A 27,805-nucleotide genomic window follows, 5' to 3' on the forward strand; every position below is an offset into this window, starting at 1 on the left:
CTGTTGCCACTAGGGATAAAACATCGATGCTTTGTCTAAGGATATTTGTGTTGATTACATTACGCACCATACTTAATGCAATTGTCAGTTGTTTGCAACTTAATACCGGAAGGGGTTCGGATGATAACCCGAAGGTGGACTTTTTAGGCATAGATGCATGCTTGATAGCGGTCTATGTACTTTGTCGTAATGCCCTGATTAAATCTCATAGTACTCATCATGATATATGTATGTGCATTGTTATGCCTTCTTTATTTGTCAATTGCCCAATTGTAATTTGTTCACCCAACATCTGCTTATCTTATGGGAGAGACACCACTAGTGAATTGTGGACCCCGGTCCAATTCTTTACATCTGAAATACAATCTACTGCAATTGTTCTTTACTGTTCTTCGCAAACAATCATCATCATCCACACTATACATCTAATCCTTTGTTTACAAGCAAGCCGGTGAGATTGACAACCTCACCGTTACGTTGGGGCAAAGTACTTTGATTGTGTTGTGCAGGTTCCACGTTGGCGCCGAAATCCCTGGTGTTGCGCCACACTACACTCCGCCACCAACAACCTTCACGTGCTTCCTTGACTCCTACTGGTTCGATAACCTTGGTTTCTTACTGAGAGAAAGTTACTGCTGTGCGCATCACACCTTCCTCTTGGGGTTCCCAACGGACGTGTCAACTACACGCAGCACCCACCCTTCCATGAGGGGGGGTGGCTGGTCCCCTTAGGTGGAGTCCACCTTGGACTCCCCCCTCTAGGGTTGGCCGGCCATGGGTGGTGGAGTCCCTCCGGGACTCCGCCTTCCAAAGTGATTTCTTCCGGACTTTTCTAGAACCTTCCATAAATGCACCGGATCATTTTCAAACTTATAAAATGACTTCCTATATATGAATCTTATTCTCCGGACCATTCCGGAACTCCTCGTGATGTCCGGGATCCCATCCGAGACTTCGAACAATACTTCGAACTCCATTCCATATTCAAGTTCTACTATTACAACATCAAACCTTAAGTGTGTCACCCTACGGTTCGTGAAATATGTGGACATGGGTGAGAACTCTCTCCGACCAATAACCAATAGCGGGATCTGGAGATCCATAATGGCTCCCACATATTCAACGATGACTTAGTGATCGAATGAACCATTCACATACGATACCAATTCCCTTTGTCACGCGATATTTTACTTGTCCGAGGTTTGATCATCGGTATCACTCTATACCTTGTTCAACCTCGTCTCCGACAAGTACTCTTTACTCGTACCGTGGTATGTGGTCTCTTATGAACTTATTCATATGCTTGCAAGACATTAGACGGCATTTCACCGAGAGGGCCCGGAGTATATCTATCCGTCATCGGGATGGACAAATCCCACTCGTTGATCCATATGCCTCAACTCATACTTTCCGGATACTTAATCCCACCTTTATAACCACCCATTTACGCAGTGGCGTTTGATGTAATCAAAGTACCTTTCCGGTATAAGTGATTTACATGATCTCATGGTCGAAAGGACTAGGTAACTATGTATCGAAAGCTTATAGCAAATAACTTAATGACGTGATCTTATGCTACGCTTAATTGGGTGTGTCCATTACATCATTCATATAATGATATAACCTTGTTATTAATAACATCCAATGTTCATGATTATGAAACTAATCATCTATTTAATCAACAAGCTAGTTAAGAGGCTTACTAGGAACTTATTGTTGTTTACATATCACATATGTATCAATGTTTCGGTTAATACAATTATAGCATGGTATATAAACATTTATCATAAACATAAAGATATATAATAACCACTTTTATTATTGCCTCTTGGGCATATCTCCAACATCTAGGTAGATAAGAGCTAGCTCTCTCCTCTAGTTTCTAAAAAATAGAAACGAATGAACTAAAAAGCTGCCAACGAATGGAAACATAGACAACCGCCCGAAGGAGAACGGGTAGCCCAGCTACCTCGCATGTCAAAAGCGAGTCACATGTGCATGCCATGGTTTAGCTAAACAATAGGGGTGATCTCAATTTTCAAAAAAAGAACCTAAATAATATATGGGTACATTAATGGATAGATTAGGGGCAAATAATACAAATCAACAAAATCTATTGAGAACTAACCCTAGTCACACCCTAATAACAATCGTGATATATATATATTTTCATATTGTGTGCATTTGGTATTGTAGATGTATTTTTTTCCTGTTCTAGTTAGTTAAACTTTAATTTATTTTGATTTTGACCAAAACTACATGCATCCTATTTTGTGAAGGAGGGAGTAAAATTCAACGGTGACCAAAATTTATGTGAAGTAGTATGTGAATATGCTTACTAAAGACAAATTAACATGAGAACCTACTGTTTTAATTTCTATTTAACCTAGATGAATAATTTTCTACATACCAATAAATAAATCTACTCCATCCGATACATATTACTTATCGCTAATATGGACGTATATGTTTGTTCACTCATTTCAACGACAAGTAATATGGATTAGAGGGAGGAGAGAAGTATGATTGCACACTTTTTTTGTGGTTGCCATCTTTCATTTGGAAGAACAACAGTATGCACTTCCTATTTTTCACCCACCATGCATACCGAAAAGATACTAAATATATACCCTAGAGTCAATGAGAAATGACTATGCATATCTCATCTTGGCATGGAGAAGATGAGAAATGACTTTGCATATCCAAAACCACCTAACCTATTTCAAATCATTTAAGTGGAAAGATGTTTTGAAATGAATCTCCTAAGGACAAACTTAGGAATGTATAACAATTTAAGTCTTACATCGTATTATTTATTATGCTAAAATGACATATCATCGTCTCATAACATAAGATTTTGTTACAACTAACATAACCATACATTGGTTGTAGTAGCATCTTATACTATGGAACCGAGAGGGCACTACCTAAAACTTTTAACCATAATTTTATAGGAAAAAAGAATTAGGTACCTCATGGAAAAAATTTATTTGCTACAATCAAACACACTTCATCTTTCCATAGGATTTAAATGGGCATGTCATCAACCCTATGATTTTCCTATTCCTATGTTTCTCCTATCCTATGAATCAAAGGAGCCCTTAAAGTAGGGCTGTAATTGAGATTTTTTTCCAGTTGTGTGGAGGTTGCCACTGAGATTATTTGCGCCGTAACAGAATTTTATTCAGTTGTAAATATTGCAGTTGAGTTTTTTTTTTTCAATTGCAAGTGCAGTTGCAACTAAGTTTTTTTTTTTGCAGTTGCAAATGTGGTTGAAAACTGAGACCTTTTCCAGCTGCAAATGTGGTTGCAACAAAGACTTTCTTAGTCACAAGTGTGGTTGCAATTGAGATTTTTTTAGCTGCCGATATTTTTCTACAGTTGAAAGTGTGGTTGCAACTGAGATTTTTTTCCAGTTGCAAATGCGTTTTTATCTCAGTTACAAGTGGGGTTGCAACTGAAATATTTTTCAGTTTGCAAATAGGGCTGCAGATTTTTTCACTTGCAAGTGAGGTTGCAACTGAGATTTTTCAAGCTATACGTGGGACTGAAAATGCGATTTTTTTTGGAGTGTTTATACTTTATAGTGGGAGTGTATCTGCGATTTTTAAGTTGCAAGTAAGGTTTTTCTGTTGCAAGTGATGTATTCGGGTTGCACATGAGTTGCTTTTAGGTTTACACCATGGTTGCAGCTGATAAAAAAAGTAGTACAAGTTAACTTTTCTCGATGTTATAAAAATAATTACGTATTATACAACATTAGTTGGATGAGAGTTTTTTCCTTCTCTGAGAATCTTGCTAGATAAGAGCTAGCTCTCTCCTCTAGTTTCTAAAAAATAGAAACGAATGAACTAAAAAGCTGCGAACGAATGGAAACATAGACAACCGCCCGAAGGAGAACGGGTAGCCCAGCTACCTCGCATGTCAAAAGCGAGTCACATGTGCATGCCATGGTTTAGCTAAACAATAGGGGTGATCTCAATTCTCAAAAAAAAAGAACCTAAATAATATATGGGTACATTAATGGATAGATTAGGGGCAAATAATACAAATCAAAAAAATCTATTGAGAACTAACCCTAGTAACACCATAATAACAATCATGAAATATATATACTTTCACATTGTGTGCATTTGGTATTGTAGATGTATATTTTTTTTCCTGTTCTAGTTAGTTAAACTTCAACTTATTTTGATTTTGACCCAAAACTACATGCATCCTATTTTGTGAAGGAGGGAGTAAAATTCAACGGTGACCAAAATTTATGTGAAGTAGTATGTGAATATGCTTACTAAAGACAAATTAACAGGAGAACCTGCTGTTTTAATTTCTATTTAACCTAGATGAATAATTTTCTACATACCAATAAATAAATCTACTCCATCCGATACATATTACTTATCGCTAATATGGACGTATCTGTTTGCTCATTCATTTCAACAACAAGTAATATGGATTAGAGGGAGGAGAGAAGTATGATTACACACTTTTTTTTTGTGGTTGCCATCTTTCGTTTGTAAGAGCAACAGTATGCACTTCCTATTTTTCACCCACCATGCATACCGAAAAGATACTAAATATAGAGCCTAGAGTCAATGAGAAATGACTATGCATATCTCATCTTGGCATGGAGAAGATGAGAAATGACTTTGCATATCCAAAACCACCTAACCTATTTCAAATCATTTAAGTGGAAAGATGTTTTGAAATGAATCTCCTAAGGCACTGGTAACTTAGGAAGGTATAACAATTTAAGTACTACGTCGTATTATTTATTATGCTAAAATGACATACCATCGTCTCACAACATAAGATTTTATCACAACTAACATAACCATACATTGGTTGTAGTAACATCTTATATCATGGAACCGAGAGGGCACTAGCTAAAACTTTTAACCATAATTGACAATGTTACCAAAATCTCGTACTAGAAAATGCTAAACAGAAGCTTAATTCTATCTACCACTCCAACTGTTGGCAAAAGACTCCTAATTTCAACACTCCTAATTATATTGTATCCAACTCTATAAATACATGTGTTGGGAAGCAAGTTTCTTTTTAGCGGGCCTTCCTCTGCCGTCGTCCCCTATAAACGGAGGGAACACCTCTCCAAGCGAGACCGCGCAAAGGTATCCAGTACGGACCGGACTCGCTGGGAATAGCAAGGCAGCCAGAACCAGAACCAGCACCAGCGCGCCACCGCCTACCCGGTCCCCCGATGCCGCCCCGCGCCGCCGCCGGCGACCTCTGCTGAGCATGGCCGCCGCCCCCGCGGGCCCCCAGAACCGCTGCGTCTTCGGTACGCTCCGCCCCGCCCCGCCCCGCCCTTCTCTCTCGCGGCCACATCCCCGAGGTCTCCGCGTTGCGTCCGTGCCTGTGTGCGTGTCCCCTCCTAACCCCGCGATTCGATCCGGAGGTTCGGAGCCTCGCGACGCCAGCGAGAGAGCTGCGCGCGTAGGAGAAGCTCGATTTGGGCGCCCAATCGCTGCCCGTCGATTCGTCGCGGGTTTCGCTTCGCGTACGGGTGGGGTCGCGCGGCGCGGTTTCAGGCGGAACGAAGCGCGTTTAGCTGGGGCCCTGCCTGCTGTGCTGCTCGATTTATTTAGAGCTCAATTCCATTTCATTCGAGTGCCGGTACTATCTAGGGTTTGCCTCTTTGTTGCGATGCATGTTTCGTTGGGCCATTGGAATTGGGTTCCCCTTCCAGTTTAGGTTACCGTGAATTTTTGGCGTCTATGGCGCTGTTTTCCCCCCGCTCAATTTGTACCGGATTAATTGCTGCGACAGTGTAGGTTCTCTTGAATTGGGATTGACCGAGGGTGTATTGAATTTGGTTGCAGTTGGGAACATACCCTACGATGCGACGGAGGAGCAGCTCGTGCAGATATGCGAGGAAGTCGGACCCGTTGTCTCCTTCAGGTTTAGTTGAACCCTGCAAACCCTACTAGTTTTGTGTATGTGTGTCTCATGTAGTTGGTTAAGTTGACAAGATTGTGCAAATACATAATTTTGGATTTAGAGACTTGTTTGGTGGACTGTAGGATTCATCAGTTGCTGTCAAAATAACCGTGTGCCCTCTTTTCATTCTCTTTCAGAAAGAGGAAATTTTTGTATGGACATATTGCTTTTAATGACATTTTGTTCTTCTAAACTCAAGTGCAGCGCATATCATCTAGAATACGCATTGGTTTTGTTCAAGTATGATGGCCTTATGCTGCTAAGAAGCCTACGATGATCCCAGAGCTTAATAGGTTGCTGTAGGGGCTGCCTTCCTTATGACTGCTGCCTTTTCCTGAATACCTGATTTACCTAGTGTTTTGGGTACCACTTTCTGAACTAACATGCAAAGTGCTAATTGATCCATAATCACATTTAATGTGGAACTCTAATATATACATGTGTTCTGCTTCTTGATCACTGTTTCTCTTACAAGTCACATTATGCTAAAACTGGTTACGAGTTATTTTCTACTCCTGATAACTTCTGTAAAATCCATGAAGCTCATGACACTTCGCTGAATACTGACCGCTCAAAATTGCTTGCAGACTGGTTGTTGATAAAGAAACTGGAAAGCCCAAGGGTTATGGATTTTGTGAGTACAAGGATGAAGAGACAGCTCTAAGTGCACGCCGGAACCTTCAGGGTTATGAAGTTAATGGCCGTCAGTTACGTGTTGATTTCGCAGAAAATGGGAGGAGCAATGACAGAAATAGAGAAAAGGTCGAAGATCCTCAGTTCATTACTGTAGAAGATCCTTATTTCTCACCTTGCAAGTCCTACGTTAAGCTGAAAGCTTGTATGGTTTTGGTTCCTATGAATGATAATAGTAGTCTTTTCGCCAACCACCCTGTGTCTCCTGTTTCAATTTCTTGCACAGCATGTGTACGTATGTACAGCTGCCTGGCTGTACATATGCACACCTGCTATTTTTGCGAATTACCTTGTGAAATCATCGTTCTGGTACCGTGCATCATCTTTGGTATCGCAGTTCCACAATTATCTTTGTTGTCTCGACTTTGCCTTCTTTTAAGAAAGTAATGAGCCAAAGCTATTGGCTTAACAATAGCACATCATGGTTTGGAAGATCTTGCCAGAATTGTATTGAACACATGAGGTTCTCTGCAAATAGCAACATAATGATATTGTAGAAGATGTACACTTGGTCAGTGCATCTATAGTTGCATCCTTGTGATATACTCAAGCAACAGGGTTGCAATTAATAGTAAAATAATCCCTGGAAAGAATATGCAATGGACCTTTTCTTTTGGTCTACTATTACATCAATAAATTTTTTCTCAAAATATTTGCTATGGCCTTAGCTGCTGCCAGCAGCCCTTGTATCTATCTTTCATACCAGTGACTGATATATATGTACCAGTTTTGTTGCCAAGATGTCAGAGTGCATCCACAAGAAAATACTGTATCAGAATTTCACAACTGGGTGCAGTTTTTGTTTTGTTTTGCGGGAATACAGTTGATTGGTTGATCCAGTGGTTAACATGAGGACTCAATATTTATGCTAAATTATCTTGAGATCACAGTGAAATGGTCTTTGCATGATGTAATTCTGCGTATTGAAAATTAAGTAGCTTCTGTGTGGAAAATTTTGTTAGTGCAATCTATATTTGATTCATGCATGAGCAGTGCGGAATCTAAACCAATTGAAGTTAACAATAAGAAGCAGCTACTGACTTATTCTTGATATGTTTATGCATTTCAGGGTCGTGGAGGACCAGGAATGGCATCTAGCGCTGGTTGGTTTCAGTTTCGTGATAATCATTCATCAATCAGTTTATATGTATGCTTTAAGATAACAAATGTGCCAATTTTATGTCCGTGCATTTTAACACTGATACCTTCCTGCAGATGCTCAGAAACAATCAACTGCAGCTCCCGTTGTAGGAGACACCAGCCTTCATCAGCTTGTTGGTCTTCCACCGGCAATACACGCTGCATCTGTGATGGCTGGTGTTCTTGGGGGAGCTCAAACTGCAAATGTGCAAAATGGTTTACCCGTCCAATTTGGGCTTGGAAATGACCCTCTTACCCATTACTTGGCAAGGATGTCAAGGCATCAGTTGTATGAAATCATGTCTGAGTTGAAGGTTATCTTGAAACATCAATATCAATTGTGAAGATAAAAAAATGCCCACTGCTAAAATTTTGTTTGGTATGCTTTTTTTTTTTTCTACGGCAGACCCTAACTACTCAAAATAAGGAGCTTGCCAAAAAACTGCTGCAAGGAATTCCACAGCTTCCAAAGGCCCTATTTCAGGTTCGTTTTGCTGAAAGTGATTGTGCAATTAATCAATCGTTTATTTGTTGTTCCTATTTTGTGTACTTGGTCAAAAAATTATATATTAAAATATATTTCTAGGTTATGGAGTCTATGAGTTCTCTTATCCAAAGTTTGTGCCTTTTTTTTGTGGTTATGCTTCACCATCTTGACACCTTTCATACTCCCTTTTCAATATAAGTTTAACCATCCCATATTTTATGTTTCCTAATAACCTACAATCTACATTGAAGCTTTCTTGTTCCGAATGGTTGCTTCGAATGTCCTGATTCTGCTTGTTAGAACTTTGTATGATTCATGGTTATCTTAAAATATTTGTCATGTTTATGTGGAGTACTGTTGTGAACAGATAGGAAGGCCAGCCAACTTTAATTCTTGGGCTTCGTTATTCTATGGAAAATATTCTTTTGAAATTCTTTTGTTAATTGTTCAGTTGTCACTAGCATAGAATGGAAGATTAGGACCTCATCATTTTTCCTTTTTGTAATGTAGGCACAAATAATGCTTGGGATGGTGACACCTCAGATGGTATGTTCTTGCTTTGTTCTGATCTTGATGTACCTGGTGTTTTCCTTGTTTCTCTAATATACTAATCCAGGTCTCTTCAAATTGCAGATGCAGATGGCGAAGAACCAACAGCCCTCTAGCTCGTTGACACAATCTTCTCACCTCAATGAATCATTTCCGCAGCCAGATGCTTTGATACCAGCTGTTCCTATACCTCCACAAAACCCTAATGCCCTGCAGGAACCACCACTGCATAATTTTCCTCAGTATCAGCATTCGACTCAGCCTCCAGTCAAAATGTTTCCACATGGACATCAGTCTGGTGTGATGGCACACCCTCCAACTCAGCCCTTTGGAACCTCTTCCAATGGTCCTATTCAACCCCTCACAACCTCAGGAGGCTTGATGTCACAAGTTCAGCCTCCATTCTTGCCACCTCACCCTAGACCACCAGTTATGCCAACTAATGTACAACAACTACCTTTGACCAATCCTCTTCTCTCTCAGGTATTTATTTTTCCACGTGTCAAGGAGCTCTTTGTAATTCACTAATGATGTGATAAGTTGCAATCCGAAGTTTGTGATGACTAATCATCTTAACTAGCCATTCTAATTACAGAACTCCTGTAAACTATGTACTCCCTCCGTCCAACATCCAAATTTAGACAAATCTAAGACATCCTTTTATGGACAGAGGTACTAGGTAGTACTTGAAATCAAACTGTAGAGTACATAAACTGTTCATCTTTGCTTTTATACCCATAAATTAACTAAATTTACTTGCCATGTTTCTGCCAGCATGTGGACAACTGCACTATTACTTTTACTGTCCACGCAATCCAACTCAACATTGTCACATGCAGGTTGCTGCTGCACCTGATATACCCCCGCAGGAATCAAGATTGCCTGATCGAGCTAGTCATCAGGCAGCGTTGACTCATCCTTCAAAATTGCGGAAATTGGAGGATGGAACATCAACACCTGGAAATGTAAACAATAGTCATGGTGTTTATTCTGCTCCATCGCAGATAGTGATCCCTGGTGGACCATCAGGGAGCTATAGTTCTGGTGCTGTTAATTTTCAGCAACCAGAGAATGAAGTTGCTCAGGTAATGCCCTTTTATTTTAATTTAGTCTCCATATGTTTTCTGTTATTTAGTCTCCATAGAGTGTGCATATTTAAACATATTGCACGTGGAATTGAATTGTTACTGACACAAGGGACTTGCATTTTTCATGTGCTCACAATTCCAGTTCTTCTTGTGATGTGCAGCTCACGCCCGACGATGAGTCAGCTCTTCTGCAGCAGGTCTTACAGCTGACACCCGAGCAGCTGAGTTCGTTGCCACTAGAGCAGCAGCAGCAGGTGATCCAGCTTCAGAAGATGCTATCAGCTGGTAAATAACACCTGCTGAATAGACAGACCTAAACTGTTACATACATAGACAATATGGAAGAAGTGGCGAAACTGGACACGATCGTAGTCAATACCTGTAGCCACACATGTAGCTTCTCAACTTTGTTGGTATGGCCATCAGTTTTGTTCTTGGTTATTTATCTGGCATTCTTTGTAAAGTTGGAGATAGAAATGTGATGGCAATAGATGTAGCGAGGAAAGGTGATAATTATCAGGCAGTTTGTAACAGTTTAGAAAAGAATAATCTTATCAAGAGAAGGGAGGTGTATTTGTGTTTCCGGATTGTTTGTAGCATCAGATGTTTTTATTTTTGTTTATTTGAAACTTTTATCGTGGAAGGCTCTGGATGTATGCATGATGAGCTATAAATTTGTTACATTAGTGTCGTGGTTTCACTATGTTCTTCAAGTACTATTAACTCGCTATATTGACTTTTTTGCATCCCACAAATGTAAGCCTTCACTATTCCAGATTCATGCTTAATTCTGCATGTACATGTGGTTTTCTTGGGAATATTTGAAATAGGAAACTCTGGAAATTCTCAAAATGGCTGGCAAAGGGCTTGCCAAACAAAATCTAATGTTAATGTCATATAGCCCTAGAGTAAGATTGCGAGATCATCCATGCGAAATGCACATGCATATTATTTGTGCTAGTTTGGTTACTTCGAAACTTTAAATTATGTGCGAAGATTTTGAATTTATGTGAAATTATCTGTAAGCTTGTGGTGAAGCATTTTTTGAAGTTGGACATGGAAAAAGTTCCGTACGCTGCACAGCCTGTACCCCACAGCATTTGTGCATTCTGATTACACTGCACAACCAAACACAGGCTTGCAATCTGGTGTCTTTACAGGCACAAACAAAACGGAACTGTGAATTGTACTGACGCACATAGTATATCAAGTTCTTTTCACATCGCAGTAATTTCCCTCTATATTTCTACATGTGCACCCACATAAATTTGGGGCCCTTTTTTCTATCATGTGATAGGCAAACGTAAGATTTTCTGAGAAGTGGGGCCAGCTGCTAAGATACTGTAACAACTATGGCAAAGTTTAGCAATGTGTAGCTGTAAGACAGACGTCCTGTAACTCCTTGAATCATCTCGAGAGAAGTAACAGCAAAACAGATATACAGCTGCTTAGAGCGCGTTTGGTAGGCTGTGAGCTCTTTAGCTCACATCGGCCCAACAAAAACCGGCCTGTTTGGTTACCTGTAAGAGTTCCGCGTTGTGGCCTAACCGGTTCTCAATGCACCCCTGGTACAAGCCTAGAGGAACGCCCGAATCGGCAGTTTCAAGCGGGTCTGTCCCGTTGTCGTGCCATTTTGGACGCCCTCATGCATCGGTTGCACGCGTGGAGAAACGCGGGAGACACCGCATTGTCTTGGTCCTCGCTCCCCACTTCCAGACACGCGTGGAGTGCATATGTGACTGTAATGTTGGCCTGTAGAGGCTGTTGAACATTGCTTTTGCACCTGGGTAGTCTGCCCCCAGGTTTAGGTAGGCGTCTTACCACTCTGACGCTAGATTAGGTACTAAGTACTCTGTTCTGTTCGTTAACTGTGTGCTGTGATTATGATCGTGTTTGAGCTCTTTTGTGTGCCATTATGTGATGATAAGGTCACCATATTTTAATATGGTGAGGACAAGCTTTGACTGGGTGCCCAAAATGGCAACCAAACACATGTGGCTGAACAGAGATATAGCGCTGTATCCAGACATCCAAACAACCTGCACTTGTGTTCGGGCCAATGCAACACACGCTGCCAAACGATGGGCCAATTGTGGCCCGTTCGTGACGCGCACAGGGGCGTCCGTCTCGCTGCGCCAGTGGTGCAGGAATCCGGCCCAGCTTAACAAACGCGCCCTTAATGTTTCAGTAACCAACTAAATAGATTTCATAACACACTGAAGGGAACTGCTTGATAAACAACGAATACAAAGTCTCCAATGCGCATCGTCATAGAATGATGTCTAAAACGAGACAGGTATAATAAAACTTCCGCACTCATTTCTGACTGCTTACAAAAATGTTAGCACCACCTACTAACGTGTACATGTATGAATCATATATAAACTGATGTATATCACATGGCTTTCAATCTTCTGATGGAACAACTGCTGCCTAGGGGTAGGGGGTTACCAGGCCAGAACGCTACAACCTACACCCCCAACAGATTAGGGCTACATTTACATGCCATGTCAAAAACGAAAAAGAGACTACATTTTGGTCTGCTAACATATATGCTACAGCTGATGGAGCTGCACCCATCATAGAGTTGGCAAACATGATACCCCGGCGTAGGCTCTCGGTTGCCGATCCAAACTTGTTCTCAAGGTTGACCTCCTCAACAGCTTCAGCAGCAGCTTTTAGCTGGCAACAGAATCACAGTCAGTTGGTTCAAAAAGGAAAACAAGGCGAGTCTGATTTTGATGACTATGTATAGACATTGAAACAGGAAAGTGAAGTGGCAGGCAAGGGCGTAGAATAAAGTGGATGTCAATCGCAGTTCATATATACGGAGATAATAAAGCGGATGTCAATCGCAGTTCATATATGCAGAGACAATAAAGGAGCAGGAAACGTTTCTCACATATCTAACTACATTTCCTCGCACCAGCAGGGACTTAAGTCACCTTTACATGTGAATAAATACTACCTCCGTTTCAAGTAATAAGGCACACACGTATTCCAAGACGAGTTTTGACCATAAAAACTGAGCAACAAAATCTTGATTATATTATATGTAATTAGTATCGTTGGATTCGTATTGAAAAGAATTTTTAATGATACTAATTTTATACAACAATGTTTATATATTTAAAGTAATTCTTGGTCAAACAAAAATCACGTAAAACGAGAACGCCTTATTCCTTGAAACGGAGGTAGTACCACTTATTTACTTCGCCAAGCAAGTCGTGTCACCAGACAGTAAAACAACTGAAGTTAGTTAAACTATTCTTGAGCGCACTGAGCCACAAAAAGATTCCAGCTAGACTTTCAACTTGCACATAATATTTTGTCATGCCACAATGAGAGTAAATGTTCATTTGGAACTTTAATGGACATTTTCCATATAAGCCAAACAGGATGATCAAAGGCAGACAATTTCGTATCCAAAAGCACAATGAGCCAAATGGGATAATCAAAGGCAGACAAATTCGCATCCAAAAGCACAATGAGCCAAATGGAGTAATGAAAGGCAAACGTTCTGACTGTCCAAGTGATTTAGGTACTAATGGCAGGAAACAACAGGTGGAACAGGATGCGATCCAGGGAGCAGGGTACAGTTGGCCTACCTGATTCAGAAATTCATCCAGCCTCCTAACTAGCCGTATGATGCTTCCTTCAAAAATGTCAGTCATTTCTATGACCTCTCCGAAGGTGGAGCCCTGTGTGGAAAAAGTAATCACGAATCAACATATGGGTAAAGAAATTGCATCTGGCGGGAAGATTATACATGATAAGATCAACTGTAACAATCAGAAATAAGATATTCCCAATAAACCCGGGAAAAAAAGATCTCTAGCATCATGAACTGCATAGGCTAACCAACCTTTGACCAGGAGTATATGACGTCCATCAGGTAGGGTTTACAAGTTGATTCAACGTATTCCTCCACATTTACGTCCAATTTGCATTCCCGTTGTACCTAAAACAAGAGCGATACATTAGAGATCCAATCAAGTACAGAGACTGGGAAGATGGCGAAACAGTGATGATACAAGCATGCACCTCAGCTATTTTTCTTGCAGCCTCTTGGAGTTGTGTCATTGGCTTAGAAAGCTCATTTCTCAAGCGTATTTGCTCACTAGACTTCTCACACGGTACAAAACAGCTAACAGCTAACAACGGAAGCAACTTGATGATGATCCAGGTCATCAAATGTACCTAGTCGCATAAACATATTAATGCAGCACACTAAATATAAACTTAACAGAAGTTTGTAAGACAAATTCATATTAAAAAGGTACCATTAAACATAAGTTCAGTGATAAGCAGCTCATCCCCAGTATCTATTAAACAGGCAGCACGTCCCTTTAACTGGAGAACACCATCCGCATCAATGTGACCAAGCATTTTCAGAACAAGAGACCGGTTCTTTAGTTCATCCCTAAATTTTTGTAGCTGAATAGAGGAGAATGTAAGAACACATTCAAGCTGTTTAAAGAGGACCAAGTATGCCAAAATTCAACTAACCTGTGAATCCTGCATCTTTGACTTTAATTGTTGAATTTCATGATTCAGTTCAGCTTTTTTTTTTGGGTACCATGACAGTTGCTGGTCACTTTGATCAGACTAAGACATAAAAAAAGGAAAAGAAAGTGGGTCCGAGAAAAAGAAAAGGCACTGGACATTTCTTAATTGAAAGGTCATGACAAGGCATACCTTATGTAGTGGATGAGAACCTAGTTTCTGCTCGAGAACCTCAAGTTTATGAACCACGTCAACTAATTCAGGTTCTTCAATACCCTTGTCCTACTAATTATACCAGAAAATATCAGATTCGTAAAATGTAAAAAATGACACCAGGACTCAGAAAGATTGCTTAAGGATGCCGGATGATATATTTGAGGAAATGATACTCTGAGGAAGAAATGCTAACATAAGGTAGATCAAGAGAGAACATCAAAGGGTTAAAGATCATATTAGTATTTAAGCTATAGCATTTGTTTTATCCGCCTGTGTATCATGGTGGATGATGTATTGAGGAAAAACAGATATGCTATATCTCATCTGAAGAGATGGATCGTACATCTAAATCCTGACGAGATATATTTGAGTTCTCATATTTTGAATTTCAAATCTCGGTAAACAAAAATGATAATTGCCAAGCAAAACAAAAAACAGCTTATAAAAAGTCATTATGTAAGGAGAAGAAAATGATGCTTGCCGTGCAAAATTAACATCAGCTTAAAAAGAGACATTATGTAGGAAGAATTTTCACCGCAATTGGATGCAGCTTTGGAAGCCCTTGGGGGTAACGCTTTCCTAGTTCTTGAACTGCAGAAAGTATGTTTTGTCTTGCTTCAGGTGGTTGTAGATCAGATGGAATGTTTATTCTGACGCTACTTAGACCAGATACTAAAGGTAATGGTACAGGCACCTGCAAAAACCTCAACATTAGTCAAAAGTAAATTTTGCATCATCCTTAAATGACCCTCATAAAATGATAGTACAGCGGACTGAAGATATGCCACCAAAATAAAACCCTTCGTCACTCTCACCACATGCATCTCTCCCTTCTCCCCCCGGACGAGGTGGGCATGGCTTTGAGCGTGATCCATTCTCGTTCGAACTAGAAGAACAATGAAGCAAGGTATCCACTATGTAGTTATTACCGCGAGATGCACTTAATGCAGGGGGGAGATTAGCAGATGCTGCAGGTTTCTTCACAACATTTACAACCACACCCCAACCCCAATCTGTTGAACCATCCCTCACCTTAACCTGCCATGATGCAAATTGCTCAGTGCAAGGGCATTGGTGTCAATTTTACAAAAACCACATCATAAATCATAACAAAGCAACATTTAATTAAGAAAACACAATGCTGAACAGAAGTAGATATATCCTTCTTGTTGTAGTGTCGTTTCTTATCAGTTAAATACAACAGTGATAACTGATGAAGATGTATATCTCATCCTCAAGCAAGAACAAACCCTATGAGAAATGGAGTTACATACCAGTCTTCCAGGAACCAAATATAACAAAGCTCTTTCTGGTCTTATCATCTCAGACATGATTTTCTTCTCAAGTTCAGATATACAAGAACTAATTTGTGATATTCAGCAAGATCATTCTGTACATGGAGAAGTGTTAAGGCTGCTAATCAAACAGAAGCACAATAATGTATACTGCAATAAAAATAGCTTACCTCTCCAGAAGAGTCCAGCAAGCTAGCTTCATTTTCCAAACTTGTAATCTTTTGAACCACTTCAGGTAATGCCTGAAAAGCAAAGGAAGCTAATCTGTTACATTCCCAACGACATGTTAGGAGAGGCATTTGCCAGAGGTCCCGAAACAAACCTTTTCATACTGAAACTGGTGGAAAGAATTCCGGATGACATGTTCAGCAGTAAATTGGCCCTCAGCACAGCAAATTCAGAATAGTGTAGTAGCTCAGTCGGAAAGTACTGATGAGAGGTGCTGGTTTACCTAACACCATGTCCTTGATAACACTCCATTTCCATCTGCAAAGTTACCTCATGTTAAGACTAATTGTTACAAGTCAAGCTAAAGGAAGCACATGAGCACAAAACAAACACTTAAAGTGCATCTAAGTTGCATAAGAATCATGGCTCACAAAATAGATCTTTATATGTAAGCCAATTTAAGCATGAGTATGGAACAAAGTAAAAGTCTTGGAAGGCAGCCTCAATGGTATAAAATGAATGTTGACACTACTAATAAGTTGAAACAAATTAAATTTGCATAACTACTGAGAAGCAAAGTTAAGCATGATTTTGGAAAGACATCTCTTGGGAGGAGAACTTCAACAGAGCAAAACTGGATGCATTTTATTAAATTATTAAATTTATTTTTAAAGTGTCCACTAGGTTTCTTGAGTCAACAACAACAACCCAAACCTCATTTGCATGATCGTCGTGCTCTTAAAATTTATTAAGAAAATCAAAGATAGTTGCAAGGTAATACTGCAGAGCCTTACCTTCTCATCTATCATTATAACACGAATGCCACGTTCATCCTTGCCACGGAGACCAGCTCTTCCACTCATCTACAAATGAATACAAAGTCACAGTAAGAAGGGCCTGTAATTCTACCTACTAAACCTATATGCCTGACTTCAATTCACATTAGATTACCTGTATATATTCTCCAGAACCAATATAACGGTTACTATCACCATCCCATTTTTTGACAGATGTGAAGACAACTGTTTTTGCAGGCATGTTCAGTCCCATGGCAAACTGGGGAAAGACAATCATGTATTAATCAAATGCTGCTCCAAATGAGTGTAAGATGCATACTCGATAGTATAAAACAATAGTTGTCTGAAAACAAGAAGTCCCTCTGGGGATGTAATTCCAAATTGTGCAACATGTAAAGGGATAAACAAGTTTAAGATCAAGTGGGATGATCAGGTCAAAGGACACACCGTCTCGGTAGCAAAGAGAGCTTTCACAAGACCTTCTTGGAAGAGCGATTCAACCAGCTCCTTGATTATTGGAAGCAGCCCAGAATGATGTACTGCAATACCTCTTTTAAGAAGAGGTAACATCAACTCTATAGCAGGTAAACCTCTATCTTCCTCACTTAAACAGAGAATAGCACTACGGAAAACCTGCTTGATGTTATCCTTTTCTTCTTCAGTGCTGAAATCAAGTTTTGACATTGACATCGCATGGTGCTCACATTCTCTTCTACAACAACAACAAAAAAGCCTTTATTCCCAAACAAGTTGGGGTAGGCTAGAGGTGAAACCCATAAGATCTCGTAACCAACTCATGGTTCTGGCACATGGATAGCAAGCTTCCACGCGGTTCTTTTCATGGCTAGTTCTTTGGTGATACTCCAGTCCTTCAGATCTCTCTTTACGGACTCCTCCCATGTCAAGTTTGGTCTACCCCGTCCTCTCTTGACATTATCAGCACGCTTTAGCCGTCCACTATGCAATGGAGCTTCTGGAGGCCTGCGCCGAATATGACCAAACCATCTTAGACGATGTTGGACAAGCTTCTCTGCAATCGGTGCTACCCCAACTCTATCTCGTTATCATCATTCCGGACTCGGTCCTTCCTCGTGTGGCCACACATCCATCTCAGCATGCGCATCTCCGCCACACCTAACTGTTGAATATGCCACCTTTTAGTCGCCCAACACTCAGCGCCATAAAACATTGCGGGTCGAACCGCCGTTTTAGCTTTTGTGGCACTCTCTTATCACAAATAATGCCAGAAACTTGGCGCCACTTCATCCACCCGACTTTGATCCGGTGGTTCACATCTTCATCAATATCCCCATCCTTGTGCAGGATTGACCCCAAGTATCGAAAGGTGTCCTTCTGAGGTACCACCTGCCCATCCAGGCTAACTGCTCCTCCTCGTGCCTAGTAGTACTAAAACCGCACATCATGTACTCGGTTTTAGTTCTACGAACTCTAAAACCTTTCGATTTCAAGGTTTATCTCCATAGTTCTAACTTCCTATTGACCCCCGTTCGACTATCATCGATTAGGACCACATCATCCGCAAAGAGCATACACCATGGGATATCTCCTTGTATATCCCTTGTGACCTCATCCATCACCAAATCAAATAGATAAGGTCTCAAAGCTGACCCCTGGTGTAGTCCTATTTTAATCGGGAAGTCATCGGTATCGCCATCTCTTGTTCGAACACTTGTCACAGCATTATCGTACATGTCCTTGATGAGGATAATGTACTTTACTGGGACTTTGTGCTTCTCCAAGGCCCACCACATGACGTGTCGCGGTATCTTATCGTAGGCCTTCTCCAAGTCAATGAACACCATATGCAGGTCCTTCTTTTGCTCCTTGTATCTCTCCATGAGTTGTCGTACCAAGAAGATGGCTTCCATGGGTTTCATCTCCATAAGAGTGGCTGAGTTTTTACGTTGGCTCGCCAAGCCTATCACAACCCTCCTCCTTTCCCGGGCTTGGGACCGGCTATGTTGGGACAACATAGGCGGAGTTACATTCTCTTCTACTAAAGCTGAAAATTATGGCTGGCTGGAACTTGCGCTCCATAATCATCTGCAGATTAGCATTAATCAAAATTAAGCGAGATATGACAGAACTAAATCAAACCAAAGTATAAAACATCAGCTACTAATAAGTGAAAATCCACAAGTGAGACATGGACTAGTTTTCTAGCCTAGTAGGTGGTAAATTTAAAAACTGCATGCACCTTGAAGAAAGCATAAACCATCTACTGTTTGTAAATTTAGAAAGTACAATAAGGCGAAAATTCATCTTGCCCTACCTTGAAAATTCTGTATATGTCAGAAGTTCCAGAAGCATTTCCACCTTTTGCTATTCGACCACTGGCTTTAGGTCCACCACCCTTCCTCCCATCTAGTTGACTAGGTTGCTTTGCAAAGGTGTCTTGAAGCTTTAGAAAATTATCCTCCCTGAACTGACCATTTTCATCCACTACGAGGTAGAGACCAGACCCACCTATTGGGAACACATAGTGCTGTATCGGTGTGGGCCTGAAGTCTGTGTACACCACGTGAGAAGGCTGCTTGTGCAGATTGCATATCCACTCAGCAAACTCGGTTGCATTGGACATGGTAGCAGACAGAAAGACCATCTTGATGGCAGGGGGGAGGAAGACTATACTCTTTTCCCACACAACGCCTCTCTCACGATCCTTCATGTAGTGGATCTCGTCAAATATAACCCAACCAACTTCCTTGATCACCTCGGAGCCCCTGTAAAGCATCGCCCTCAGGATTTCCGTCGTCATGACGAGGCAAGTGGCATTTGGCTGAAGCGTGACATCACCAGTCATCAAACCAACATCAGAAAACCCCTGGCTAAGCTCCCTGTACTTCTGATTGCTCAGAGCCTTCAATGGAGAGGTGTATATGACCCTCTGCTTGTCTCTGAAGGACATTGCAATGGCATACTCAGCAATGGCTGTCTTCCCCGCAGAGGTGTGAGCTGAGACCAAGATAGACTCGTTGCGCTCCAAGCACGCGATCGAGACACTCTGGAAGGGGTCAAGCTGAAATGGGTACGTCTTGGCCATCCTTGGCCAAATCGTAGCCGTTCGGGACAGCGACTTCATGGATGCACGACCGGGCGAGGTTCGGACGCTTGGCGACCATGCCAGGCAGCGGCTGCTGCCCGGACCATGAACCCTGGTCTAATTTTAATCATAAGAAACACCTTTCCATTGCATTTATCTTACTTTTTATTTGAAACACTATTTTAATCCGAAAATACAAAAATACTTTTCTATCTCATTTGCACTCAAAGCCCCAAAACAAACAAATATTTACTACTTTTACTGATTTTACTGATTTTACTTTACTTGTTTAGTTTAGTTTACTCAAGTTACTAGTTTATTTTACTTTTACTTACACGAAACCTTGTGCTTGACAACCACACGGTGGAGTTGGGGACACAAGGCTTTATTTTATTTTGCAGCATTGCTAGAAGAAGAGAGGGAGAGATAATTCCATTTCTCGAGAGTTCGTTATAACCCTCGAGTCACTCTTGTGGGAAAATACTCCGCTGACACAACACTCTGCACTTGGAGTCCCAACATCATCAGTAAGCTTGTTGAAAAGCTCCAAAGTGTAAGCTTTTGGCATAGTGAGAGGTAGCTGGTGGGTTCAAGATCCGGAGATTACATGGGCATCATTAGCCATAGCTACAACCCTATCATTTGAAGTAACCTCCGCATCATCTCTCCCCTTGGCTCCATTGTCTGCAGCCTGGAAGTTTCCAGATGTGCTTTCCTCTCTGTGCTCGCTCCTGATGCGGATAACTTCCTATGGAGATTTCTTTCCAGCAGAAGAGGCAGGAGGAGGCCACTGATGGATTTGAGATGGTTGAGGAGGAGCGGCGGAAGTGCTCGCAGGGATAATCGAGGTGTTTGGAGCAATGACGACAGGGGATGAAGTAAAAAACGGAGTAATTGGCCTCTACGACTTTCTCCTCGTGGATAGAATCTTCTGGTACCTGACGAGACAAGGCACAAAATTTGATTGGATGAACGTTAATCAATATTTCGACAAGTAGTCGGAACTTATGTGGCTCCCGGGAGGACATGCTTGGAATCTCTGCCGGAGGTTGCCAGCATATTGATGCGCTCACGCTTGGTGCGCTTGGAATCGAGGCGACGTGGAACTCCGCCTTGAGAAGTCTTTAGCTTCTTGGCGGAATTCTACGCCCCGGTGGGAGCTTTTGCCCCAGACCCCCCCCCTTGATAGTTTAGTACCTCATGGAATGTACTTTTCCGGATCCTCTTTTTCTTCCTCCTCCTCCTCGTCGCCTTCTGAAGCATCATCCCCTTTGCTAAAATCCGCCGAAGCCTTGTGGAATAATACACCAAAATCATCCTTCGCTAAAGAATCGAGCTGGAAACAAGATGCGAGATGTTAGAAACAAATTTCAAGTTAAAGTACAAGTTCAAATGTTCCGATCGTAGTTCGACTTACCGGAGGGTAGCTTCCGTTCACGCATATGTCATTGTTAATCTCGTGGGTGTTTAGATGGTCAGCCGGAAGATCATGTTTGGTGACTCGCAGGGAGTCACTATTGCCGGAGTATGCGTAAAGGATTTTCTTGTGGAACTGGAGCGGTTGGACCCGTTGTATAAACCAACTCAAAGTCAACATTTCTAGACAACCCATCATGCGTCAACTTGGACACCCTGAGAGCCATATTATCTAGCTCAGGACACCGGGCAAGATCTGGAATGTAGCTCCATGATTCCTTCTCCACTGGAGAGCCGTTGATGAATACTGGCAGGCCGGGAGGGTGATCCAGAGCATCTTCATTCTTGATGTAGAACCACCCGGCATTCCAGTACCAGACGGATTCATGCGTAGACATCGGCGAGAACACCATCTTCGCCCGGAGGACGAAAGTGATGCTCCCGCAGTTTATCATCACCATCTCCTTCTTCTCCTTCTTGATGCGGAAGAAAAATTGGAAGAGGCGCACGCCTGGGCGGATCCCCATGTGGCCCTCTCAGAGAGTTGTGAAGTTGGAGAGGATGGTGTAGTCATTGGGGAAAATGTTATGGGGCTGCATCCCATAAGTGTTCATAATCTCGAAGAAGAAATCGGAGGGGGGAAGCGAGAACCCTCGCTCCACCCAAGCCTTGGTGACCCGCTCATTGACTTCCGGAGCGGGGGTGGAGCTGCCCTTGACGTACCTCTAGGATTTTGGAGCTATGAAGCCCTTGTCCTGAACAGTCTTCAAATGGAAGTCAGTTAAGTTGCACGGCCACCACTTCCCTTTCTTCCCCTCCATGTCTCTGGCCTTGGAGGCTTTCTTCAATTCCACCTCTTTCACTTTCTCCGTCTTCGAGCTTGTCTTTCTAACTCTTCGCGAAATTCCACCTCTGTCGGAACTTTCCCTAAAGGATTGCTGGAGGATTCGGAATAACGTGAGGCTAAGGTTATGTCAGAGAGGTGTGGTGCAAGGAATGATAAAAGCGGAACATTTAGTGGCTCTGTTTGGCTGGGAGGGGTGGGATCCGGAGCATTTTCAACGGTGTGACATGTGGAGTTTTCAGACATATTTCCGGCTGCAAGTACAACACTAGAAGACTTAACTAAAAAAATAATATATCCTACTACTCTATCTTCTACAAGTCCGGCGAGACTTACCGAAAATGGCGTGGCAGTCCCCGTCGTCGCCGACTAAGGTTGAGAGCTTGGACTGCGGAAGAAACGCCTGGACACGACCACATATTGGTAGCTTTTTTTATAGATATGGAAGCATAGCCCCGGCCTCTGCATCAATCGATGCACACAGCCTTTTATTAAATAAAAACGTGACAGTGTAGTACTTATTACATAACGAAAGTCTGGTAACCGGAGAAAACTAAAATATCGAAACAGAACAAGTGCCGATGGAAAGTATACAAAGAACTATCCATCTAGAATTCTGCTAGTGTGTCGCCATCCGATAGCTCTGGAAATAGCAGTCCTGAGTGACCTCCAGGAGCCGGTTGCATCCAGTAACCATGGTATCCCGCTGGTCCACCGGGAGCAAACATGCCCATAGTTGTAGCCAATGCGCCGCACGAAGGATAACCTGCAAAATTTTTGTGCATTTTTGTTTATTAAAGATAATATCATTCCGGCTAGTCCAAATCGACCAACAAATTGCCGAAATACCAATTCGAATAAATGTTTTATCTTTCTTATTCACTCCATTTAGCCAATTACCAAACATATTAGTTATATTGGAAGGAGGTGGAATGTTATATGCAAAGAATATCATTCGCCAAACAATTCTTGCAAAAGGACAATGAAGAAATAGATGATCAACAGTTTCATTGTTGCTACAAAAACAACATTTTGGACATCCTGTCCATTTTCTCTTTGCCAAATTATCCTTAGTAAGCAGTACTCTATTACTTAAGAACCACATAAAAATCTTAATTTTTAGAGGAACCTTGATCTTCCATAAGTATTTCCGTAAAAATCTAGTATGACCATTCATAAGATCAAGGTACATAGATTTAACAGAGAATAGCCCAGATTCATTTAGCTTCCACACAAACGTATCCGGTTCATTAGATAAATGAATAGACATAAGCCTCTGACATAAGTGTAGCCACAAATTATATTTATAATCATTGAACGTTCGTCTAAAACTAACATTCAGCGGTGTATTTGCCAATACCGTAGAAACCAACTCATTTTTCCGTTGGACATATTGGTAGCTGAGGACATTTCCCAATCTACCGCGCCCGATTCAGGTGAAGATGAGCCTTGGAGCGGTGGCGGGCGAAGCTTATCCGAGAAGATCATCCGTGACCTAGATCTGATGAGCGGCGCGGGCGAGAGGAAGAAGAAGAAGTAGAGGAGCACAGTGAAAGTGAGGAAATGACCGTGCCCTCCGGATATTTATAGAATGATCCTTGAGATTCGTGCGTTGGATCCTACGATGGAAGCTAAGAGGTCGCACCATTAGATTTCCACCACATGTCCTAGGTTAAAAGCGGTGAAAATGCGGTGGTGGTGTTCCAACTGCAAGATTTCAATTTACCCAGGAAACTTCCATCTACCGAAAAATTTCCGTGGGAATTCACGAAGTCCGCAAATATCGTGTAGGTACCATTGCTTGGGAGCGTAATTGACGGAAATCACAACTGTGGAATTTCCGGCCTCCGAGGTCGGAAATGACGTTATTTTGGAAGCCCTTCAAGATTCTCTCCGGATCAAATTGAAGCAGGAGCATGACGTTAGAATGATGAATCCTGAAAAACTTCGGGGCTACTGTTGGGGATATATCAAGTAGATGTACCACAATAGGATCTTCATTCCGGTAAGCCCGAGTGGTCCAAAGATGATGGTGAGGCATACAGCCCACCGGGCGGCCTAGTTACCGTAGATTCCGGAGTTAGGATCCGGCTTGGAGAAGAAGCTACCGAATCCGGCCCATGGTCAAAAGGTTGTCGGATCCATGACACATAAGATAAGGAATCCTGTACGTAGTCTAGGCTTAGTCGTATTCGGGTAGATTTCTATCCCCTGTAACCATAGATCCGGAGCCTTTATACGCCGGATCCTAGAAATCCTTAGGGCAACACCCAACTCATTGTAATCGCGCACATGTTGCCTTATAGTGAATTATATCAGCACACGGGATCTCGCCGCCGTCGCGAGGTTTGAAGCTGTATAACTTGTTTGACCCCGTCCCGGTGACCCCTCGCAATATGGCTCCCCCTCTCTCCCCTCCACGAGGCTCCCCTCATCGGAGACTCGTCGACTACGAAACGACACAGCTTGATCATGTCGTCCACGCTGTTCTCTACTTACATGGCGTTATCTTACATAGAGAAGATGCTTTACAATGTGGACCAAGACATACATGAAAAAGGTTGTCCAAAAAAGATACACAAGATTTGGAGCTGAGTTGTGGTACCTGTGGTTGGGCAGCACCTGGTCCATATTCTGGACCAGGCTATCACCGTTCCTACCTAATAAAATAATTTTGTTTAATTTGTACTCTTCCAAATGAGTAATTATTTGTGACCATATAACTTATATTTTGAGAGGAAAATGCAATAGTTGCTTAGCTATGATGTTTTATCTTGCCGAAAAAATGGAAGAAACTATTCTTACTTGTTCACAAGATTAATCATTGCCACTATTGGCGACAAATAACCGTCCCGCCTATCACGCCAAACGTTTCATATGCTATTTAATATCTGCCCCGCCGCGGTCTATATAAGAGAGCCGGGCCTCATACTATACATCATTGTTTCCACTGTGAGAAAAATTGAGTGCATTAATGTTGATGTTGTGTGTTACAATATACGAGTAGGCGTTCCACATGTTCTTGTTGCCTCTGGTGCTATTTTCGGATGCATTCATGACCCAAAATCTAAGCACACATAAGGTTCTTCTTCTTCTTGCTTCTAGTTCATGCTTCGCTTTTTCTTATTTTGATTTATCATGTAGCTAGAAGATAGTGTATTTTTGTGATTTGTATGCAAAACCACATATGGGGTAATCCCAAGCTTCATTTTTGGATCATATTTGACATATTATAATGTAAAAACCAATTATAGAGTTGGCCGAGTTGATGTGAACTATCACTGTTCACTATGTAGTGAACACCTCATACATTAAATGAAATAACTAGTTTCAAACACATAGAATTGAATTGGCAGGTCTAGACGACCCTTCATTTATATACAGTAATATTGGCGTTCTGCTCTACCAGTTCCAAAATACATGGTGTTCCACATAATAGACATTATCTCCAAGGTGTATAACTCCGAAAATTTCTTTTTTGCATACATATGTATATTATATATGTCAGTATAAAATCACAAAAAATGCATCTATTAATTTTTTAAATTATTTTGTGAATTACTTGTCAAAGGCAGAGAAGTTCAGTGCACACTTCTAGTATGCCATGAGTTCTTCGGACAGACTTTAAAATATATTTATATATTTCTCTGTCAAAATATAATGCAGTCTACAAAACTATATCCGTATCCAAAATGGTGTGTTTCAGAGAAATATCAGTAATATCTAAGTTTACAAAAGTGCATAATCCTCTCCATCCTTTTATTAGTTATAATCACCACAGTCAAACTTAGATAAATACTATTTTCCATATACATTTGTATGTGGAGTTAGTGTAATTTTTCCCACTCTGTCGCATTACAATTTGACGTGACCACTATATAACTTGCACTATATATGAAAAATAAGACTAATTATGGGATGAAGTATACACATGCAAACTTTTGGTGCAAATGTATTTCCAATTTTTTGTTGGAAAATAAGAAGAATCGGGTGTCTAGTTTACTATAGCACAAAGATGGACATAATTTTCACTGCAAAAATGATGGTTACTATATTCAAAATATAGATCTACTTTTTAATTAAAGGTGAAACATAGATACCTTGTAAGAGTGATGGCTTGTAATAATTTAGGGCACTTTCCGCAAAAGAAGTCCGTTTCTGTTTGCCAACAGTTACAACTTCCAAACTTTGGCAATAATTAATTTCCAAAGTACTTTTCAATACAGAGTAAATACAAAGTACATAATCCAGATTTTTCTTTAAAATACATTTATTGCTTTCAATAAATTTGGCAACAATTAATCCAGCTGCTTGAAACTTTGGCAACAATTAATTAAGTTCCAAAAGTAGCTACTCCCACAATTTAAAGAGTTAACTAGGTATATTTGTACAAAATAATTTAAGAACTCTATGTGTATTGTATATTGCTGCTCATCATTTCTATATATACTCGTTAACAATTTATGTTCTTGCTCATCATTTGTACATTTCTATATATTGTTGCTCATCATTCCTATATTAAGAACTAAGAATTTAAGGATCATAGTTAGAAATAAGGAAACTAAAAAAATTATCATTCAAGTTAATTTCACGGCATATGCTGTACTAGACATTTTGTTCATAGAAAAGTTAATTTAAAAGAAGCATGGAGAAGAAAACAAATAGCACCATCCATGGCATGGCACAACTTAATAAGCCTGATCTTTTCCCAAGACAGGACAACAATTACTTGTACAAATTATGGTAACAAAGGGGAGAATACAGATGTCATGCCCATATCCCAATAAAAATGCATATATTCCTGAATTTAGCACACAAAGAGACATCACGTACACACAAGCATTCAGGTGAGAAGGCCATCCGAACCTCCTTGTAACAAGGAACTATTATTGCCTTTGTGGTTCACGCTAGAAAATCCATGTAAATGCCTCCAGAAATCCAGTGAAAGCGTCTACATTTTAGTGGCATACCTGGCAACATCTCACACGTTCACAAGCAATAGTCACCGTGCCCGCGGTTTTCCTGTAATTAATCTCCCTTTTGTACTGAACATTAAAAAATCCATGCTAGCCGTTGACAGATAATACAACAATTACTTGTAGAAATTAAGAAAAATAAAGGGAAAATAAAGATCTTCATCTCCAAGTAAAGTGTCTATCTTCTAGAACTCTGCACAAATATAGCATCACGTTAAAGTGCCGTCATGAAGATGTAAGATTCAGGCCAAAAAGTCCATCTGAACCTCCTTGCAATGAGGAACTGTTTTTTAGCTTTGGGGTTTACGCCAAACAATACATGTAACTGGATCCCGAAATGCAGTGAAAGATTCCTGATTTTAATGGCATACAGTGAACTGTTTAGTAGAAACCTTACAAGTAAGGATCATTGTGGCTTCTTCCTTTAATTAATTTCGCTTTTTATTAAAATAAAAAATATAAACAAAGGCTGATCTTGTGGTGAAGCTCTCCTATAAATACAGCAGGCCAGTCTTAGGTTCCTGCACTCACATGCATACAAGTCCTCAATTGATTATTTAGCCAGTGATCATCCTGTAGTTGGTATGGCTCGTGGGGATAAGAAA

At 41.0% G+C, this 27,805-nt stretch overlaps 1 protein-coding gene and 1 pseudogene across 1 annotated transcript; one reads left to right on the forward strand and one right to left on the reverse strand.

The window, feature by feature from the left end:
• The first annotated feature begins 5,219 nt into the window (after positions 1–5,219).
• On the forward strand, positions 5,220–10,501 carry LOC124703388 (cleavage stimulating factor 64-like). Its single transcript, XM_047235604.1, has 10 exons — positions 5,220–5,302; positions 5,844–5,922; positions 6,549–6,723; positions 7,724–7,757; positions 7,870–8,108; positions 8,201–8,278; positions 8,792–8,827; positions 8,915–9,313; positions 9,670–9,915; positions 10,080–10,501. Exons 1-10 carry the CDS (start codon positions 5,260–5,262, stop codon positions 10,209–10,211), a joined length of 1,461 nt encoding a protein of 486 aa, XP_047091560.1. The 5' UTR covers positions 5,220–5,259; the 3' UTR covers positions 10,212–10,501.
• A 1,823-nt stretch (positions 10,502–12,324) lies between these two features.
• Positions 12,325–21,907, reverse strand: LOC124696455 (annotated as a pseudogene).
• Between the last annotated feature and the right edge of the window lie 5,898 nt (positions 21,908–27,805).

This window comes from Lolium rigidum, chromosome 3 (genome assembly GCF_022539505.1).
Source record: "Lolium rigidum isolate FL_2022 chromosome 3, APGP_CSIRO_Lrig_0.1, whole genome shotgun sequence".
NCBI classification, from domain to species: domain Eukaryota; kingdom Viridiplantae; phylum Streptophyta; class Magnoliopsida; order Poales; family Poaceae; genus Lolium; species Lolium rigidum.